This window comes from Onychomys torridus, chromosome X, assembly GCF_903995425.1.
Source record: "Onychomys torridus chromosome X, mOncTor1.1, whole genome shotgun sequence".
In the NCBI taxonomy this organism is placed as follows: Eukaryota; Metazoa; Chordata; class Mammalia; order Rodentia; family Cricetidae; genus Onychomys; species Onychomys torridus.
This window is the reverse complement of record NC_050466.1, coordinates 131,490,070-131,510,984: the sequence shown is the minus strand read 5'-3', so window position 1 is coordinate 131,510,984 and position 20,915 is coordinate 131,490,070. Positions and strand designations below refer to the sequence as shown.

General features: G+C 47.4%; 2 protein-coding genes across 10 annotated transcripts in view; both read right to left on the bottom strand.

Annotated features, from left to right (window-relative positions):
* The window catches only part of Kdm5c (lysine demethylase 5C), a 37,203-nt gene extending 36,203 nt beyond the window's left edge, over positions 1-1,000 (bottom strand). For all 4 annotated transcript variants that reach the window (XM_036174239.1, XM_036174241.1, XM_036174240.1 and 1 more), the window contains exon 1: positions 520-1,000. In XM_036174239.1, the coding sequence (XP_036030132.1) occupies positions 520-669 (150 nt within the window). In that variant the 5' untranslated portion in view covers positions 670-1,000. The remainder of the gene's footprint in view (positions 1-519) is intronic.
* Positions 1,001-12,947: 11,947 nt separating this feature from the next.
* Positions 12,948-20,915, bottom strand: part of Iqsec2 (IQ motif and Sec7 domain ArfGEF 2) — an 83,470-nt gene continuing 75,502 nt past the window's right edge. For 5 of the 6 annotated variants that reach the window (XM_036173930.1, XM_036173931.1, XM_036173932.1 and 2 more), the window contains 5 exons: positions 19,247-19,346; positions 18,372-18,533; positions 16,374-16,547; positions 15,823-15,872; positions 12,948-15,237 (listed from right to left, as the gene is read on the bottom strand). In XM_036173930.1, coding sequence (XP_036029823.1) covers positions 14,272-15,237; positions 15,823-15,872; positions 16,374-16,547; positions 18,372-18,533; positions 19,247-19,346 — 1,452 coding nt within the window. In that variant the 3' untranslated portion in view covers positions 12,948-14,271. The remainder of the gene's footprint in view (positions 15,238-15,822; positions 15,873-16,373; positions 16,548-18,371; positions 18,534-19,246; positions 19,347-20,915) is intronic. The other variant, XM_036173935.1, reaches the window with a different exon arrangement.

Below are 20,915 nucleotides of genomic sequence, written 5' to 3'. Positions count from 1 at the left end.
TACTATGTTACCTAGTTTAATCTAATTATTCCTAGCACACAATTCACAGGCTCAGAGATTATCTTACATGCCCAAGGTCATACAGATGCTAACCTTCTAAAGTAGTTTTAAATTCAGGTCTGTCTCCCTTTAAAGATGTGATCTTTAAACTACACCACACAGCCTGCCTTAAAATGACAGTAGTCCTTACTTAGCATAGCTTTGATCTAGATGATACAAAGAAAGACATGTATTCTCATGCCTCCCTACGAACTCTCCCCAGCCCACTAAGCATCTGTGTACTGAACCAAGAGAAATTCTCAGGAGCAGGGTGGGAGTGGGTTCAAACCCAGATTACTTGAATGCCACAAAACGAAAGAAGCCCTGACCCCAGCACCCTTCCTCCGATTCGCGAGGCATCCACAAGATTCCAGCCAATCCATCTTCCCACACCTGCTGCCCTCCGCCCGGGACTTCACCACTGGCTACCCGGATCCACCCACAAGCTCGCCGCTGGCGACCATCAGCTCCCGGCCTTACCGCAGGTGGGCGGATCTTGCAAATGCCGGACTTCTCAGCGATGGGTCTGATTTTCGCGATGTAGCCAAGAGGGTCTCGGAACTCGGCCCAGCTAGGCTCGAACACCGGGCACTCCGGCGGCGGTAGGAAATCGTCGGACCCCAGCTCCATGGTGGGCCCGAGGGCTGGGCCAGAGATCAGGAGGGCTCAGACCGCCCTTAAGGACTCATGGCGCCGCCGCCGCTGTCTGAAACCGAGGCACTTCTCGGAGTCTAGGCCCTAAGCAGGACGGCCACCGCCCGTAAAGGGCCGAGGGGGGCGGGTGCCGTACTCAAAAAGTCTCAGGCTAAGGTTCCTATTACCGGCCCTTAATCCTGTTCCGTTTCTTCCACACCCTACCGCTGCCTCCCAACTATTGCAGCCTTCGCTACTACAGTTATGTCCCAGTCGCCGCAGGTTTCATCGCCGCCACCGCCATCTTGGTTTGTCAGCGTCTCCTCCCCCCACCTCTGCACCTCACCACAACAAACCAGATCCCTCCGCGAGGTGGCTCTCCGAGTTTTATTTACTTTGAGTCAGAATAAATCCTAGGAAGCCTTCATTCTGTGATGACTGAGCTAAATCAGATGTTACAGACCCCTTATTTGGAGGTGGTTAGTTAAAAGTATTTACCAGACAGAGAGAAAATAGTTCATCTCAGTGGCGGAGGAACAAAATTGTAATGTGTTTACCGGATCCTTTTACCGGATGGACCGGCGGTGCACGTTTAAAGGCCAGTGATGCGCATGCGCAGTCTCTAGACAAACCGGAAGAGGAGCTTGGTGCCCATAGGTAGTGGGCCTGAACTGGTACGCGCCCATGCGCGCTCGCACACGCTCGCGCACGCGCACGCACACGCCCTAGATCCCAAGCAGGCTTTCAGCTCCTCCCCAATGTCCTTTACTTCTCCCAGGTCTTTTCTGTGAGAACCACGGAAGGCGGCGTTTTCGAGGAATCTCCGCCCCCTCCCGCCTCCCCCCCTCCCCCGTTCATTGTGCCCGCTACTGGGGGAAGATTTACCAGATTTACACCTCTGGGATTTTTTGTTGGTGCTGGTTTATTTTTAAAGGAAAGCAGGAAACTCCTCACTCCCCAGAGAATGTGGATTTTTAGAAGCTTTGATCCCACTTAGAGTAAAAATATATTATGCTTACCCCAGCATAATTGGCCATCAGCATTTTAATGAATGCTTTCAGCTGTTCTGTATGCATTGAACTGTATAAACACTAAGGTTGTATATACTTTTGTGCAACTACTGCTACAAAAAACAAAAAGCCAGGATGTTTACATTTTTGTTTATTCCATGTATATGCACCATATGTGTGCCTGGTATTAGTGGAGGTCAGAAGAGGACGTCCAATTCCCTAGAACTGGAGTTATGGATAATTGAAAACCACCACGTGGGTGCTGGATGCAAGAGTTACAAGTGCTCTTAACCACTGAACCATCTCCCTAACCCCTGTTTTTGTATTTTAACTATTGGATGTTTAAGTAACAGTGCATTTTATCCATCACCCACCAGTGACTTTTGTGTAAAACACCTGTTTGCCAATTTGTGACCCTGTAGTGTACTGCTTTCCAAACATTTACATGCATATAGGTTGTAATTATTGTGGGTAGCTGTTGTAATATGTATTTTAGTACCTACTACATGTACATCTACCATGTGCAGGTTCCTTAAGCTGTTTCTCCATAGGTTCATCGGTGGCAGCTATATATCAAACCAGTACTTTGGTGCTGGAGATGTAGCTCAATGGTAGCTCATTTGTCTAGCATATGTAAGGCCCTGGATTCAACCCATAGCACCACACACAAAAAAGTACTTGTGGGTGGAGGTGACATATATCTGTATTTGAGGATCATCTAAATTATTCATCAAGTGTGTACCTGTATGCACAGATTGTGTGTCCACTGCTTGAGTACCTGTGTACATGCTAATTAAATTTATATTCTCCCATCAGCCTGAATTAATTAAGCATGGGGACCCTTAGTACCTTGTATAGTAAGCAATAAATGTTCAGAAAAATGAATGCATTTTGTAACTGATAGCTTATATTGACTGAAAATAATGTACACTCTTTGCACACATTTCTTGTATGCTATAAAGAATCTACCATAGCTTGAATGTGTTTGAAGAGGAGGAGTGTTATTGCTCCTGTAGTTAACTGTAACTAATCACATACAGTAACAAGCTAAGTAGATTCTACTTCAGGACTAAGCTTACAACATCCTAGTAGAAGGAGTAGGGTACATACCCTGCAGTCCCACAGACCTGCCTTCTCATCTTTCTAGCTCTGCTATTTTCTAGTCCTAACTGACACTGAAATGAGAATTGTCTGACAGTACCTGGTGCATAAAAGTCCCTCAGTTATGTGGTAGTTGTTATTTTTTGTTTCTTATTTTCTTTCTTTCTTTTCTTTTTCTTTTTTTTTTCTTTTTGGTTTTTCAAGACAGGGTTTCTCTGTGTAGCTTTGCGCCTTTCCTGGATCTCACTTGGTAGTCCAGGCTGGCCTCGAACTCACAGAGATCCTGGCTCTGCCTCCCCGAGTGCTGGGATTAAAGGCGTGTGCCACCACCACCCCGGCTATTTTTTGTTTCTTAAAGTCAGCATGTCATTACAAAGTAAAGCTCACTGCAGATCTCACTGTTGTTGCAGTGTGGTGGCTCCTGCTAGCAATCCTAAATTGAGGCAGAAGAACTGATTCTTCAGGCCAGCCTGGACTACATATCAAGTTCCAGGCCAGCCTGAGCTTCGAGACCCTGTCTCAAAACAGAAAGAATATCCCTTGTGCCCAGCTAATATTTTCATATTTTTTCATTTATTGTTTGGGGTTTTGTTTTATCTGACTATGTAGCCCTAACTGGCCTGGAACTCACTATACAAACCAGGCTGGCCTCAGAAAGATCGTCCTACCTCTGCCGCCTAAATGTTGGAGTTACAGACATAAACCAACACACCCAGCCTTGGGAAAGATGTAAGTCAAGTTTCCATTCTGTGGAAGAGGAATCAACTTCTAGAAGGATTTAACAACTCGCCAGTGTTGCAGAAGTTGCAGGTTCCTGGTCAAATGTTTTTCCTATCATATGCCCTGCTTAGATCCATTTCCTCATAAGCTAAGTAAGGATAAGTATTTAAGGTAATATTAAGGTTCACGGATGGGCGGGGGCTGGAGAGATGGCTCAGCAGTTAAGAACACTTGCTGTTCTTGCAGAGATCTGGCTTCTATTTTCAGCAGCCACATGGCAGTTCACAATCATCCTCAACTCCAATTCCAGGGGGATCTGGTGCCCTCTTCTGGCTTCCAAGGGCACCAGGTATGCACACAGTGCACATACATACTTGCAGGCAAAACACTCATACGTGTAAATAAAAATAATAAATAAATATTCCCCAAAAATCTTTTTAAAAAGGTTCAAGGCTGGCGAGTTGGTGTCATGGCACTTCCTGCCAAGCCTAATGACTTGATTTTGATCCTGCCCCACATGTAATAATAATGATAATAACAATATAAAGTAAGAGGAACAGGCGGGAGAAAAGTGAGCAAAATTAAGGTTGGTGAGTTTGCTGTTCCTCAGCTAAAGACAGTTTGACTTGTCTACTTGGAGGAGCTCAATAAAGGGTAAAGAACACGAGGCTTTTGGTCTCTGTACCACTCAGTAGTCTTCTACAGTCTTCTCTACTGTCCTTAGCCTAGACATACTACATGGCAGAAGAAAACTGCACACTCTTTGAAGCCAGTGAAAGTGAGTCCATTAAGTCCTATTTGTGAAAACCGTACTCTGCACCAGAAACTTTTGTGAGCATGTGGAGATTCACTCACTGGGGTCTGCCAAGCCCCTCACGTCCCTGACCCTTCATTTTCCTGTTCATGGAAAGAACTTGAGTAATCCTTTCATTAGACATAATTGTGTCTGCCTTTCTTTAAGGGCCAGGCGCTATGGAGTAGTGTTCTCTCTGTCTTGCAGATGAGACTGAAACTCAAGTGCACATCACATAACTAGAAAGTGGCAGAGCCAGAATTCAAACGTACAACTGTCTTAGTCCCCCCCGCCCCCCAGATTCTACCTGTGAAAGTCTCGGGTGTCGTTCCTCACGCAGAAAAGTGTTTAGGGAAATGAGTTCCTTTTCCAAGCTTCAAGTCTTATTGGGGACCAATCAGAGACTGGGCACTGCAGGCTTCAGAATTAGGAAGCGACAGGGATCTGACCCTGTGGTAAAGGCTGGCTTGGCCTCACCCAGCCACCTGGGAGAGAGGGGCTGGAATGGAACACATGCAGAGCAATAACTCAAGGTTTTGCCTGGGCTCCCAATCATACTCCCCTCTATTCTGTAAATAAACTGCATGAGAATGAAACTGTGCTTTAGGGGCAGGGATGGAACCCGGTGCCCTGAACATAGGGTCTCATATATGCTAAACAGGTGCTCTGCCACTGAGCTGTTCCCCCAACCCCTACGCCTCCTTTTAATTTGGGTCATAAAATTCCAAAATAGATATGCATTGTCTTTTGTTATTTGGTCTTTGATTGGGGCTGTTTGCTTGTTTGTTTGTTTAACATGGGGCCTCACTTGCTATGGAGCCAAAGATGACCTTAAACTCCTGATCCTCCTGCCTCTACCTTCCAAGTACTGTGTTTACAGGCAGGAGCCGCCTTGCCCAACTCCCAAATTCTCTGGAATCCATCTCCTCCCTCCTCTACCACCCTCTTCCACATCACTTGTGAACCATTTACTATCTCTCTACCATGGAATATTTAAAAAAAATTTTATTATTATCATTATTTTATGTATTCAGGTGTTTTACCTGAATGTAGGTTTGTGTCTTTGGAGGGCACTGGATTCCCCGGAACAGGAGTTACAGACAGTTGTGAGTTGTCATGTGGGTGTGGGAATTGAATCTGAGTCCTCTGCAAGAGCAGCCAGTGTGCTTTGCTGATGAGCTTTCTCTGCAGCCTCTATTCTTTTTTTTTTTTTTTTTTTTTTTTTGAGATGGAGTAGCACTATTATGTTGGCCAGGCTGATCTTGATCTTGTGTACTCAAGCAATTCAATTATCTCAGTCTTTTGAGTGGGTGGGTTTGTACTATCATATCCAGATTCTATCCTGAACTATTATAAGGGCCTTAAAAAGACGTATGTGATAGAGAATGAGAGAGTCAGAGACATACTCAAAAAGAAATATAGGTGTATAATATGTGTATAATTTAAGAAATTAGGAAATTCTAAGACTATCTTATGGTGACTGAAAAATAGGCAATGCTCAAAGAAAGATGGAGACAGATACTGAACAACACAATCATATAATCAAAATAATGACACTTCAAAATGAATTATGACACTAGTAGACTTTAGATTGATTCAAATAAAAATCTGTAACTCCACACTGATATACATAGAGAAAATCAGAGAAAAGGGAAAGTTTGTTTATTGTTCTTTTGGTTTTTTGAGACAGGATTTCATGGAACCCAGGCTGGCCTTGAACTCCTGATTCTCTTGCCTCTACCTCCTAAGGTCTAGGATTATTATGTATCACTATACTCATCTGAGAACATTTAGAATTCTAAACAAAAAATATGGAAGGAATAATGGACTTGGAAAATCATCAACAGATGCTGAAGCTTTTCCAAATATGATGATATTATTAACATAGATCCATAATCCTAATGTGTAAATCTTAATCTCTCTCTTTTTTGGAGGTGAGTGGGTAGAATGAGACAGGGTCTCACTCGATGGCCTAGGCAGTCTTAGAATCCACAGCATCCCAGGGGATCTCTGTGAGTTCAAGGCCAGCTTGGTCTACTAAGTGAGCTCCAGAATAGCCAGGGCTACACAGAGAAACCCTGTCTCAAGAATTACATTGTTGCCCCTGCTCTGGGGTCATGATGGGCAGCGAGATGGCTTCCGCCACCAGGGTCGTGCAGATAGTGAAGCCACATTCTCCATTAATAAGGTTCCCTGACAGAAGAGACAGTCCTAAATGTGGTGGGTATTGTGTTCCCTGAAATATTGTGTGTTCCCCGAAATAAACATATCTGGGGGCAGAGAACAGCCAGCCACGAGAACAAAGCCAAAAATGGTGGCTAGAAAATGGGTCAGAGCAAGCCATAACAGAAGTTGGGCGGTGGTAGCACATGCCTTTAATCCCAGTACTTGGGAGGCAGAGCCAGGTGGATATCTGTGTGTTCAAGGCCACTTTAGAAACAGCTAAGCATGGTGACCCATGCCTTTAATCCCAGAAACCCAACCTTTAATCCCAGGGAGTGAGGGCAGAAAGAGAAAGGTTTATAAGGTGTGAGGACCAGGAACTAAGTGAGTAAAGCATGTAGTTAGTTAAGCATTTTGGCTGGAGAAGCGTTCAGGCTTTGGAGCAACACAGTTCAGCTGAGGTTCATGTGGAGGACTCAGAAGCTACAGTCTGAGGAAACAAGACCAGCTGAGGAACTGGTGAGGTGAGGTAGCTGTGGCTTGTTCTGCTTCTCTGATCTTCCAGCAATCACCCCAATAACTGGCCTTGGGTTTGATTTCATTAACAAGTTCCTTTAAGATTCATGCTACACCTAAACTCAGTGGGTCTAAGTAACTCTGGCTGACCTGAAACTGGATATGTAGACCAGACTGGCTTTGAACTCACAGAGCTCCTTTGCTCCTCAGTGTGCTGGGGTTAAAAGTGTATACCACCACACCCAGTTAATAATAAACTTTTTTATTATCCCTGTTTAAAAAAAATTACATTGTGAGACCCTGTCTCAAATACATATTTCATATACATATATGGTGTTTATCAAAACACTTAGACATCCTCTCCTACTCTTTGAAGAAAAATATTAAAAGCAATCTTGCAAAACTCCTTTAAAAAAAAAAAAGAATTCACAGCATCCCTCTTGCTTCATTCTACAAACTTTGAGGATTAAACGTGAGTCACCATGCCCTTTCTAGGTCCTGATTTCCAAACTCTTTACAAGAAAGAATCTTCATTAAAAAACAAAACAAGGGGTTGGGGATTTAGCTCAGTGGTAGAGCACTTGCCTAGCAAGCGCAAGGGTTTGGTCCTCAGCTCTGAAAAAAAATTATAAAAACAACAAACAAAAACCTGATTTATGGGCTGGGGTGGGGAAATTAGACTATCTAAGGGTATCTTATGGTGCCAGGAAAAAGGTGATGCTCAAAGAAAGATGGAGACATGTCAAAGGACACAGGAACCACCTTAAAGGATCTCTACAATTTCGTGCTCATTGATTTTGTTTGTTGTTTTTTATAGTATTTGGGACTAAACCTAAGACCAATGTGTGCTAGGCAAGCCCCCCTATCACTAAGTTTTATTCTCAGCTTATCTTTAATATCTTTTGCCTGTTTGTTTCTTCAAGACAAGGTTTCTCTGGGTAGACCAGGCTGGCCCCAAACTCAGAGAGCTACTTTCCTGAGTGCTGGGATTGTAGGAGTGTGCCACCACCACCTGGCTTTATGTCTTTTGCTTTTTTAAGAAAGGTTCTCAGAGTGTAGACACCTTCTCTGTGAGCTCAAGGGCATTCTGCTCTACATAGCAAGTTCCAGACACTATCTCAAAAGTTTTTAAAGGTGTAGGGAGACTAGAGGGATGGCTCAGTGATTAAGATCCCTGTATGCTCTTCCAGAGACCTAGGTTCAATTCTCACATGGCAGCTCATAATTGTAGCTCCAGTTCCAGGGGATCCAAAGCCCTCTTCTAGCCACAGGCACCAGGCACACATGTGCACGGACATATATGTAGGCAAAACACCCCTACACATAAAATAAAATAATTTTAAAAAAGACAGAGTCTCGGTTGCCCAGGCTGGTCTTGAACTCACTTTTCAGTCCTGTAGCCCAAGCTAGAACTTGTGGTCCTCCCTCCTCAGCCTCCAAAGTAGCTGAGATTAGGGGCCAGTGCCATCATGCCCAGCTAATGCATTTTGGACACCAAAATATTGATGTTAATGGAGCCAGGTATGGTAGTGCACGATTATTCCCAGCACTTGAGAAGTTGAGACAAGAAGAACATAAGTTAGAGGCCAGCCTATGCTAACTACATCCTGAGACCCAGTCTCAGAAATTGAGAGAAGTATGGAGAGCAGAAGGGATGGAAGGGAAGGGGAGAAAAAGAAACAAAGGAGTGAGATGGGGAAAAGGCTGTGGTTTGAAGGAAAGAAGGAGAGGGAGAAAAGAGAAGGGAGAAAGAGATGTAGACAGTTAAAAAGAAGCAGTTTGAATTAGAATAATAGGAAAATGCCTTAAGGTTATATCAGAAATTGGTAAGATCCCACTAATTCCAGTCTCAGGAGTATAAAGTTTTGCTTTAAGAAAGCTGGGTGAGCCAGGTGATGGTTGGTGTACATCTGTAATCCCAGCACTTGGGAGGCAGAGGCAGGAGGATCTCTGAGAGTTCAAGACCAGCCTGGTCAACAAAGTGAGTTCCAGGACAGCCAGGGCTGTTACACAGAGAAACCCTGTCTGGAAAAACCAAACACTAAACAAACAAACAAAAATCTGGGTGATGAGATAGCACAGTGGGTAAGGGTGCTTGCTCCTAAGCCTGCAGCCTGAGTTTGATACCTGGAACCCATACAGAAGAAGGGGGAAACAAACAATTCACGAAAGTTGTTCTCTGATCTCCACCATATGTGCCACTGCCTCCACACACATCATATACATAAACACAAATAAGTACATAAATAAGGAAAATTTTTTAATCAAAAAGAGCTCTGGGAGCAAAATGCTGAGGAGATGGGTCATTTGGCACTGTGCTTGCCACAAAAGCAAGAGGACCTGAGTTTGATCCTCAGCATCCATGTAAGAAAGCCAAGTAATCACAGCACTGAGGTAGAGACAGGAGGATCCCTAAGGACGGATGGATAGGTCTGGTGAGAGACCCTATCTCCAAAATAAGAGGGAGAGCAATTAGGGAGGATACACAACATCAGCCTCTGGCACACACACACACACACACACACACACACACACACACACACACACACTGGTGACCAATGCTCACACTTCCTAGGGAAATGTTTTCCTACTCTCTGCCATCCTGGCACTACAAGACAGAGAATGCCATGGCCCAAGTCCCTCATCCTATAGTTGACAGCAGAAGTTGGTCACCATCCTCATTATGCTGATTAACCGGGTTGGGTTTAGTTTGGGGCTTTCTGAGACAGGGTCTCAAGTGTATCTCAAACTTGCTATGTAACTCAGTTACCCTTGAGCTCCAAATCTTCCTGCCATCACAAGTGCTGTGTTCACAAGCATGTGTCATCACCTGGTTTCCGTCAGGACCCCTACAGGCAACCCTTGAGAGGGCAACAGGTGTGAGGGTGAAGTTGAAAAGTCTATGGGGATGCCAGGAAGTTAAAGATGTCAGGGAAATGGAAACATCTGCTAAGGAAAGCTTCAGCCAGCCAACAAGGCCAGCCCAAGAAAGGGTCCATCTGGGCTCCAACAGAAGGGCCCCAGGGGAAGGACTTTCCAGACCCTTTGGATGCCACATTATGATACCACATGACCTAGACACCAGACATGAAGTCACAGGATGTACTGTTCACCCTACTTGGTTTTCAGCCTTGCTTTGGTCCTGTCTGTCCTTTCTGTATCCTCAAGCCTTATGGAAGGAGAGGGTTTATTCTGTACTACTACTGCTTTGGAATTCTGTAACTTTTTTTAATTTTAAAAATTCCATTCATCAATTAATTGTGTGTGTGTGTGTGTGTGTGTGTGTGTGTGTGTGTGTGTGTGTGTGAGAGAGAGAGAGAGAGAGAGAGAGAGAGAGAGAGAGAGATGGAACTTCTGAGATCTTGGCTAGGGCATCCTGTGAAGAACTCCTAACTTTTGCACTTATTTCTGTAGATGCTGTAGGTGGCTGAGAACAGCTGACTGTAAGTCTGGCAGGAGGTAGGCATTTTACATGCATCAGCTAACAATTGTCCTTTAAGACTTTTATCTCCATTCTAGAGGTAAAAAACAATCAGGCTGGTGGGGGGGGGGGGGGGGGGTGGGGTGTCAGGTGAGTTGCCAAAGAAGCACAGGTCAGTATCTGAGTGCTAAAGGCTAAACTTTGCCAACATAGAGCCAATCTCTAGCTGAAGGTAGAAAAAAATGGGGAGAGACCAAGGATAGCCTAGCTTAGTCCACCAGGGAAGAAACCAAAACATGTTGTGTGGACCTCACATCTGGGCTCTTCAAACACTCAGGTTCAATTCATAGGGAGGCACCAAATGCTTATATGGCTCCAGCTGCTGCTTTTGCTATCTTCTTTGGATGGCTTTTCAGTATGCTTTACCAGGAATAAATCAAAGGCACTGATCCAAGAAGTGTATGGTCATCTAAATCACTCACCTTTTCAGGTTCTGGGAAAGCAGCAAAACTATCAACTGAATATTGTCTGGGGACCCTGCTGACTTTAAGAGCCGTTGCTCTGCCTCATCTGTCCTGTGCTAGGCTGAGACCCAGGGCATAACTATTGGTGCTAGAAATGGGTCCATTTTACAGGGAAGCAGCTTGGGCCAGTGGAGATGGATTTGGGCTTACAAACCAAGAAAACCTCATCTTGACTTGCTGTGTGGCCTGTCTCCTCTTTAAATGAAAGATAGCTTTTTGTTATTTAATATCCTAAGTGGATACACAGAGCACATATAAAGAATCTAGACCAAGGCTTCCTGGCTCAAGTCACTTCCCTGCCCTCAAGAACAAAAATATGGCCAGCCATTGCATGGAGGGCCAGTAGCAGGGGTTTCAAGGCAAAACCAGGCCAGTCACAGCAAGAGTGAGAACAGAGGCCACATGCTTTCCACATGGCCAACCTCTACAAAGATGACCAGAGAACTACCTTGCTGAATATCTACTCCATCCTAGCTGCTTGGCATTGGTTAGTTCATACAGTTATCCCAGTTCCATGTAACTGATGTAACTGTAATTAGCCTGGCAGAAAGGAAAATCTTTTTTTTTTTTTTTTTTTGGTTTTTGGAGACAGGGTTTCTCTGTAGCTTTGGAGCCTGTCCTGGAACTTGCTTTGTAGACCAGGCTGGCCTTGAACACACAGAGATCCACCTGCCTCTGCCTCCCAAGTGCTGGGATTACAGGCATGCACCACCACCACCCGGCCAGAAAAATATTCTTTTTAAAACAAGATTTACTTTTATTTTCAATTATGCATATGTGTGCATGCATATGTGAGTATATGCAAGTGAGTGTGTTGGATCCCCCAGAGTTTTGGAGTTATAGATAGTTGTGAGCCACCATTTGGGTGCTGGGAATCAAACTCCAGTTCTTAGCAAGAACAGGAAGTGCTCTTAATCTCTGAGCCATCTCTGCAACCTGAATATTTTAAAGAGACAGTTGTGTCTCTCAACCTGACTTTCAGGTTATTCAAACAATGGGCCCCAAAGAAAGGGGATTTCCCCAGGAATCTCATGCCGGGAGAATTTATCTCCAGGAGAGAGATTTTACTCAGTTCAAAGCACAATACAGGAGGAGACTAAAGCCAGACAAGGACCAATGATCACCTTGGCCCAGCCTGCTTCCATGTGCCTATCCTCGGCCCTCTAGACCCTCTATATAAAACTTTGACCTCCCTTCAGGACCCTGAAGACAGATGTGGGGGGTTCTCTAGACCTCTTTGTTCTTCTCCCCAGTACGGCCACATTGAATAAATCACTTTTTCATTCTGCTTTCCTTTTTTTCTTTTTTTTCAAGACAGGGTTTCTCTGTAGTTTTGGTGCCTGTCCTGGAGCTCTCTGTAGACCAGGCTGGCCTCGAACTCAGAGATCTGCCTGGCTGGGATTAAAGGCGTGTGCCACCGCTGCCCAGCACTTTCCTCTTTTTTAATTGGCTTAGTGAAGACAAGTGCTGAACCTAACTAACTCTGCGCACAGGTTATGACCTCCAAATTTGATAGCATAACAACACGTGCTCATCCCAAATGGTAAATTTAAGGGAGGAAAGACTTGGGAGGATGATTCTCTGAAACTCTTGTGCCTAAGTATGTACTCAGGATGTGTACTGGATCAACTCCAAAGCCCATACTCCTGCCACGGTCATGCGGACAACATATGAAATGAGACAGAAAGCCGGGTGGTGGTGGTGGCGCACGCCTTTAATCCCAGCACTCGGGAGGCAGAGCCAGGCAGATCTTTGTGAGTTGGAGGCCAGCCTGGGCTACAGAGCGAGATCCAGGAAAGGTGCAAAGCTACACAGAGAAACCCTGTCTTGAAAAACAAAACAAAACAAAACAAAACAAAAAGTAATGAGACAGAAACCCAACCCTCATCTACCCTCCTACCCAACCAAACATCTTGCCTACCCAGTTGTCTGAATTACCATTAGCACATCGCCTCCCCAGACCGGTGCCTCTCTCTCCATGGGCTACAGTGGGGAAGGGGGCAGAAGTAGGAGGCAGAGGCCAGAGGTGAGCACAAGGTCTTTTATGAGGCATCAAATATACATTCTTATATACAAGGAAGGAAAAAGACAATGCCTGAACCCCCGCTCCTCTCCATACAGTCCCTCCCACCAACACCCTCCCACAACCCCAAGCCCCAGGGACCCTTTGACATAGAGGGTCCATCTGTCTGTCTGTACTGCAGCCCATACTGGACAGGGGAGAGGAAGACAGGGACTGTAAAAGGAGCTGGATGTGTAGGGTAAGAAGAGGAGCTGGGACTTGTAAAAAATATATTTATAATAAATAAACAGGGCTGCAAAAGGGCTGGCGAGGCAGTGGAGATTTTGATGAACAAGAGGGGCTTGGGCATTCTGGCTCGCAGCCCCAGCTCTGATGGCTTCAATCTCTGCCTCAGGAAGGACATCTTGGGCTCAGGGTGGTCCTCTGGGAGTCTTTCCCCAGGGCTGATGCTGGGTGCCCTGCCCCAGTGAGATATGTGTGGGTGATATCTGTAAAGTGCATTGTCTTCAGTTGTAGGTGGGAAAAGTAGGAATGGGGGGGGGCATGCAATATGGGTGAGGGAGGGCAGTACCCTTCTCATCCCAGACCCGAGCCCCCCCCTCCACCTCCAAAAAAAAAAAAAAAACCTGTCTGGACTTTGATCAGGATAAGAACATTGCAGGGCAAGGCAGGTTCCTGAAGCCAAAGAGGTCTGGGCTGGGGCCTATTAGGAGAGAGGGTACACACAGACTGGCTCAAAAGAGGAAGCACTGCCCTCAGTGGGGGCCAGCACAAGCGGGGTTCCACCCACGGAGTGCACTGATGGTCTGTGTCCTCCAGCAGGCAGAAAGACACATGAAGGTGTGTGGCTAGGCCCTGAGGTTTGGCCACAGCTCGACAGAGCTCTGTCCTAGCCCCACACAGCAGAGGAGTTCTAGGGAACCCTTCACTCTCACAGCTCCAGAAGCCTGCCTTCTCCACCAGCTTGCAAGGAAGCTCACATTTGTCCAGAGGTCTGAGGTCACCAACTAGACCTCCAGGGACAAGAAAGAGAAGAGGAAGACAGGAAAAGGACTTGGACAAGGACTGTGGAGAGGCCCTCACCACTTCCCAGCACTGCAGTGCCTAAGTTCAGGCTGCAAGTGGCAAGGGCCCTCCAATCTGGAAGGCAACCCCATGACAACTGTGAGGGGTGGGAAGAAGGGTCTGGAGATATGGAGGAAGTGGAAAGAAGGACACTGCTGAGTGTATATATATTTTGAAAAAACTGAGGAAAAAGAGAGGGACAAGGTCCCTCTCCTGTGGATTTCCCCAGACTATCCTGTTCTCCCGTACACTCACTCCATTCCTCAGACCACAGTGCTGATCCGGCTTGGCTTGGCCTTGGGGTTTGCACTGGGTGGATTAGCCGTGCCAGGGGGCCCAGAGGCGTGCAGGGGGCCATGGGGGGAGGTGGGTGGTAGGGGTGAATGTGGGGTGTGAGGTGAGGGTGGGGGCAGGGGCGGGTAGGAGGGGTGAGGTGGGATGGGTGAGTGTGGTGACAGGGGTGACTGGGGGTGGTGAGGGTGGGAGTAGGATCCCCCTGGTGGCCGGGACCCAGGGCCCCCAGCTGCACCTGCTGCTGGCATCATCTGTGGGTGGTGACTGAAGATGAAGTGCTTGGGGCCCTGTTTATGGGCAGGAGGGTGCTGTGGAGCAGGACTGTACAGGGGTAATGGGGATGTGGGCTGGTGCAAGGGGTGGCGGCCATGTGGAGCAAACTGAGGGTGTCCTCCAGCCCCTCGTCTTGGGGCTCTGCCCGGCCGGCCCAAGGTATAATGCTGGGGTCCTGGAACTGGGCCATGGGCATGGAAGTGTCGATGTGGCCCCACAGGTGGGGCTGAGGCAGGTGGTGGTGGAATGGAGCCCAGCTGGGGCAGGGGTGGAGGCTGCTGAGGGGGTGGAGGCAGAGGGGGTTGCTGGGGTGGGAGGTAGGGTGGTGGGGCAGGGCCCGGTCCTTGGCAATACTGGGCATGCAGGGCCTGGAGCTTGGACTGCCCATCAGGTAGCACCCCCAGGCCACCATGGCTGTGACCATGGTGGTGGTGGTGATGGTGGTGGTGGGTGGAGGAAGCAGATGAAGACGAGGCAGAGGCCTGGCCTGTTGGCGGTGGTGGCATCTGGAAGGGCCCCTTGCCTCTCTTGCTTCCAAATAGGGAGCCCAGGAAAGATGAGGAGTTCGAGACTGGCCTCTGGCTCTTGTACTCCTCTGGCGGCGGGGGGGGGGGCGGAGGTGGCATCCTCTGGTGAGGGCGTGGACTGCTAATAACAGACCCCTGAAAGGGGGGAGGGGGGGAAGTCAGGCCAGTCTAAATATCCTAAACCCCCAACCCTAAACTCCACCCCTGTCCCTGAAGCTGGAGCAACAGGGACCCCAAAGTAACAGCAAAAACCAAACAGCAGTCCTGTATTTGTGGCCAGCTCTGCTCCCCAGCTCTGTTGCCACATCCACTACCTCAGTTGAACCTCAGAAGGCAGAGGAAGAATCAGTAGGACCTCCTTCTCATGACCATTTCTCAGGCCAAGAAATGTTAGGCTAGAGAGGCAGAGTGACTCACTCAGGGTCAAAGAGCAGGATTTGGAAGTTAAAGTTTCTCGAGGCCCAAGTCCAAGGGCATCCCTATTTGGAGTTGGCCCTGGGGTTAAGAAGGGACATGGGAGAGTGGAAGACAGACTGAGAGACAGGCAGAGTGAGGACAGACAGAGTTGAGGACAGATGGAGAAAGTGGTTGGCTGGGAGAGGCAGCCATATGGTTCCCAGCAAGGAAGAGGGGTAGGCAACAGGTCCCCTCCTCCTCTGGGGCTCCATGGCCAGGGCAGGGCTCATGCAGAAAATGAGTGGGGCAGGAGCTGACACTTACTTCGATGGTGCTGTCCAGCGATCCCACGCTGTTACGCCGCCCCCGCTTCCCTGCACCCACAAGCAAGGAGCCCAGCGTCAGAGCAGCAACCCTCCCTCCCCACCCTGCTGGGCTCCAGAGCTGGGCACCAGGCCTAGGTCCCTCCCAGGGACAGACACCCCATTACCCCTTTCCCCCATTGAAGAGGGGGAGGTAGGGAGGAAGAGAGGTTGAAAAGGAGGAAAGAGAGGAGGAAAATATGGAGGAGAGGCAGCAAAGGAGAGACAGAAGAGGGGTAAGAGGAGAGGGGCTGAGTCTGTGGCCCCACTTTATACTCCCTGGCAGAAACCCTGGGCCCCCACCTGTTCTGACCTGGCTACCAGGCCCCCTGTGACATAGTGCTCTGAATGAAGGGTGTGTGTCTGTGTGTGTATGTGTGTGTGTGTGTGTGTGTGTGTGTGTGTGTGTGTGTGTGTGTGTGTGAGTGATGGAGGAAGGTTGGCAGCCAGTGACAGGAGGCAAAGAGGACACCTGGTCCCGCATCTCCCCAGCCAGGGGCCCAGAACACTTACCTGCATCAGAGAGGTCTCGCAGGGAACTACTGAGTGCACCCCGCTTGAGCCCATCGCCTGCCCCATAAGTGTCCTCCAGACTACTGCGGGCCAGAGTCCCATTCACCGAGTCCTTGGCTCCTCCAGGCTGTGAGGCATTAGGCCGCATCATACCTTTCTGCTTCTCCAGCTCCGCTGGGTAGCAGTGGAGAAAATGGGAAAAAGTGAGGTGTAACTTTAAGAACCCACCTAATTGACTAGCAGCTTCCCTCTCTCTTCCTCCCGCCTTCTGCTCCCTTGCCCCACCCTCACTCCGCCCACAGACTGCAACTCTTCAAAGCTCCTTGGGGTGCCACCTACCCCTTCTTTTTCTTTCCTCACTGTCAATACAAGTGCTGACTCTTCTTGCTCCCTTCCCCTCTTCCTAGCCTTCGTTTCTTTACCCTTTTGTAGACAGGCCTCCCTAAACACCCCTGCCCTTTTAACAAGAGCTTTGCCACAGATGGCTCATAGTAAGGATGGGAAGGCCCTAATTGCCTATGGTGAGAGACAGTCCTTTCAAAGTTCACTCAGGTCTCAGATGCCTTGCTTCTGAGCAGCGGAGCTCTTGGAAGAGCAAGGGCATGAAACTGATGGGCCTCAAACCTTCTATTAGGTGCCAGGCAGTATGCTGGGGACAACACATACTTGATCCCTCTCGGTCCACAATATGAGCATCATCTACATTTTTTTAAAAAAAAATTATTTATTTTATTATGTATCCCTGCAGGCCAGAAGAGGGCGCCAGATCTCATTACAAGTGGTTGTGAGCCACCATGTGGTTGCTGGGAATTGAACTGAGGGCCTCTGGAAGAGCAGTCGGTGCTCTTAACCACTGAGCCATCTCTCCAGCCCACATCATTTACATTTTGCAGGAGAAGAACCCGAGAACTTGAGAAGTCATAGAGTTTGCTTGGGGCTGGACAGTTGAAATCAGTGAAGCCAACATTCTGGAAGCAGCTCTCTCCTGCTCTCCTGGGCACCCCCTATACCTCCAACGAGGTCATGGAAACTCTGGTCTAGTGGGCCTCTCCTTATCTTGATATAGCTAATCTCTTGCCTTACATCTCCTCAGGGGTTCCAGGACTCTGCTGAACTGATACTCTGCCTTGCTGAAAACCTATCAAGGAACTGACTACTGCTTCTGTTCCTCTGTCTCCTTTCTCCTTAATGCCATGTTACTTAACTGTGACTGCTTAGCTTAGAGAAAAGAAAACCTGGAGGGTCCCAGGAAGGATGAGATCTAATCACCATTTTCCATGTCTATGATCTAAATAACGATGTAGGCCCTGGGTATTGAGCTGGACCTCAGCTCAGGAGCTGATATTGAGGACAGGAGACAGGGAATGGTACTGTTGCAAACCATGGATGCACTGGTCTCTTCTCTCTTCCTCTCCTTTATCTTCAACTTCTCCCTCTCCTCTCCATTTTCCCTTCCCCTCCTTACCCTCTCTTTGTGACAGAGACTTAATACATAGCCATGGCTGGCCTGGGAATTTGAAATCAGCCTCCTCAGTACTGAGATTACAGGTATGCAACCACTATGTCTGGCCCCTTGTCAAACTCTGTGGAGATTTCTTTATCCCTGTTTAATCTGAACAAAGGGTTAAGAGGGCCACGAAACTCACCCAAACTTGCCTAGATAACAGATAGCAGACATGAGGTACGAAGCTAAGTCCTAATTCCTGTTCCCTGAGTCTTTTCCCTCATACCATTTAATAGAAGGAAGAGTTGGCTCATGATTAGAGGATGGGAGTGGAGAGCACAGCATAGACTCTCAATGACTGGAATAATAACCTGAGGTTAGGAAGTAATGACCCTCCTCTTGTCTCTGAAACCATTCAGGCAGAAGCTGAAGGATTCCTAGAATGAGGGTAGGAAGGTTGGGCAAGCTAGCCCTCAACTCTACAGTTCTGAGAAGACAGGATTCTTGGTATCTGCGGGTGACAGGGGGAAGGAGTCATGGCTGTAGCTACTCACATTCCACGCGGTACTTCTCCATCTCCTGCACCTCAGCAATGGACTCCCGCAGGTCAGAGGTAAAGCGCAGCCTGTCTTGGAGGCTAGGAGCATTGAAGATGATGAGGACTTTTCGTTCCCCTCCAGGTACCGCAGACAGTAACTTGATCCCAAACTGATAATCTGCACCAATGAGAGAGGACAGGAGAAGCTGGGTATTTCTGTCAGGTGTGAAGCAAAGTGGCTAAGACAAGAAGCTGAGAGATGATACAACCCACTCCCCACTGCTGCCAACCATCTCTGAGACAGACTCATGCTATTTGGCTAGTCTCAAACTCCTGGGCTCAAGTAACTTTCCTGCTCTGCCTCTCAAACACTGTCCTACAAACACACATCACCTTGTCCATCTTGGAAATTATTTCTGTAACATCCAACTCTGAAATGCCTCTTCTGTGCTCAAGCATCTTCAGTGGTTTCCCCTTGTTCCCAAATTCCTGGTAGCCTTGGCAACCTTATACCAGACTCCAGGATGAAAAGGCAAACAGAATTCTGAACTGCTTTCTAGAAACCATTTCCTTTGTCCCTCGGCCCCTCACAGTGACTCTGCTCTCTTGAATGGCACTCAATCCTGCTCTTCTCAGTTCAGTACTTCAAAGTACAGTGTGTCTGCCACATCTGCGCACTGAGGAACACATAAAACATTGCTGTTCCATGTCCTCCAGGGGCCACACCCAAATCATACTCCAGACTTCCTTTCATCCTTGGACAAGTAGATACTTTGGAGACTTGAACCCAATTGTAGAGGACTTCAAAGGCTGGAAGCTAGTAGACATGAAGGATGAGCATGGGCTCTGATAAACCCTGGGATGCATGCTGGGGTTCACGAGGGGACTCACATGAATTCTGGAAGAGCTGCATGTGCATTTCCACCAGGGGAAAGGACTGACGAAAGCTGTATGTCACCAAGATCTTCTTCTTCTGGAAAATTTTGGTGACCTTTGGCAAACAAGGGTGGGAAAGAGATAAGAGGCTGGGTTTAGGGTGGGGAATTTCCAAGTGATACCCATTTCTAGTAACCACCTTCCCCACCTATTCCCAGTAACAGACACACACACATGAGCACATGTACCCCCACAAGGGAGAACTGAAACTTGAGGAACAGAGAGGTGGGAGAAAAATGCAAGTCCGTGACATCATGAGCACACACACAAGCATCTGCAACTTTTAAGAGAACTAAATGAATGCGGTCCCTCCAGAAAGCCTAACCTAATACCTCACATAGACTTCTGTTTCCATCTTCTCAGCTTCCAGGTTGCCGGTTCTATACCTTTTCTTTTGTCAGACTCTGTGGTAGTTCTGAATATGTGATCTCCCCCTGCTGGCCTAGAGGGTCTCTCTGGTTCTCTCACCTACTCCAACCTCCACCATCCAGAACTAGCTTATAACGGCAACTTCCACCTAGCCTATGGACAGGATTAACACCTCTCAACAACCCAAAGTCTTTGATAAAGTATTTAGGCACTCTGGATTCTACACTAACATAAGCTCAACCTGCAAGTGGCTGTTTTATTTCATTTATTTTGTATGCTGGGGATGAAACCTGCAGTCAGACAAGTACTCTTATCACTAAAATACAGCCTCGTCCTCAACAAATGGCTCTTAAAACAAACGTTTGATTTTACGTTGGTTACAGCACATCATGGTGTCATACACTTTTTGGCAGGGATGTGGTGTGGTGGTTGAAATAATGCCTCCATCACATAGCCCATTTTGACTTTAGCTTCTTGTTCCTTTTGCCTCCACCTCCCAAATGCTTAGGTTACAGGGGTTTATCACCACACCATGCTGCAAAACACATTTTAGGTCCTTTGGATTGTGAGTCCCTGAAAACAAGGACAGAGTCCGATTTATCTCCATGTACTCAGTGGCTAGCATAGAACTACATACACAGAGGGTGTCCGTACATGAAGGGTATCTAACAGTGACTCAGCACCTGTGTGCGCCAGGCACGCCTAGGTTACGGTGTGATTATCTCTTCCCCTTCTTCTCTTTTGTAGTACTGGGAATGGAACCCAGATCCTTGCATATACTAAACAAGCACTCTACTACTGAACTGAAATGCCAGGCACTGACTTCTTATTTCATCTTCTTGACAACTCTAAGAGAGAAGGGTTAGCACTATTTCATGAAGCAAGCAACTAAGATTTGGAGAGGATGTTGGAGGCATTTTCTCTAAAGTGGCGATTCTCAACTGGAGATGATTGTGACCCGCTTCCACAGGATACAGAACAATGTCTGGAGAAGATGTTCTCTCCCTCTCCCACCCTTCCTTCTCTCTCTCTCTTTTGGTTTTTTGAGACAGGGTTTCTCTGTGTAGCTTTGCGCCTTTCCTGGAACTCATTTGGTAGCCCAGGCTGACCTCAAACTCACAGAGATCCGCCTGCCTCTGCCTCCCAAGTGCTGGGATTAAAGGCGTGCGCCACCACCGCCCAGCTTTCCTTCTCTTTTTCGCTCTTCTCTAGAGAACACATTTTTCTTTCTTTCTTTCTTTCTTTCTTTCTTTCT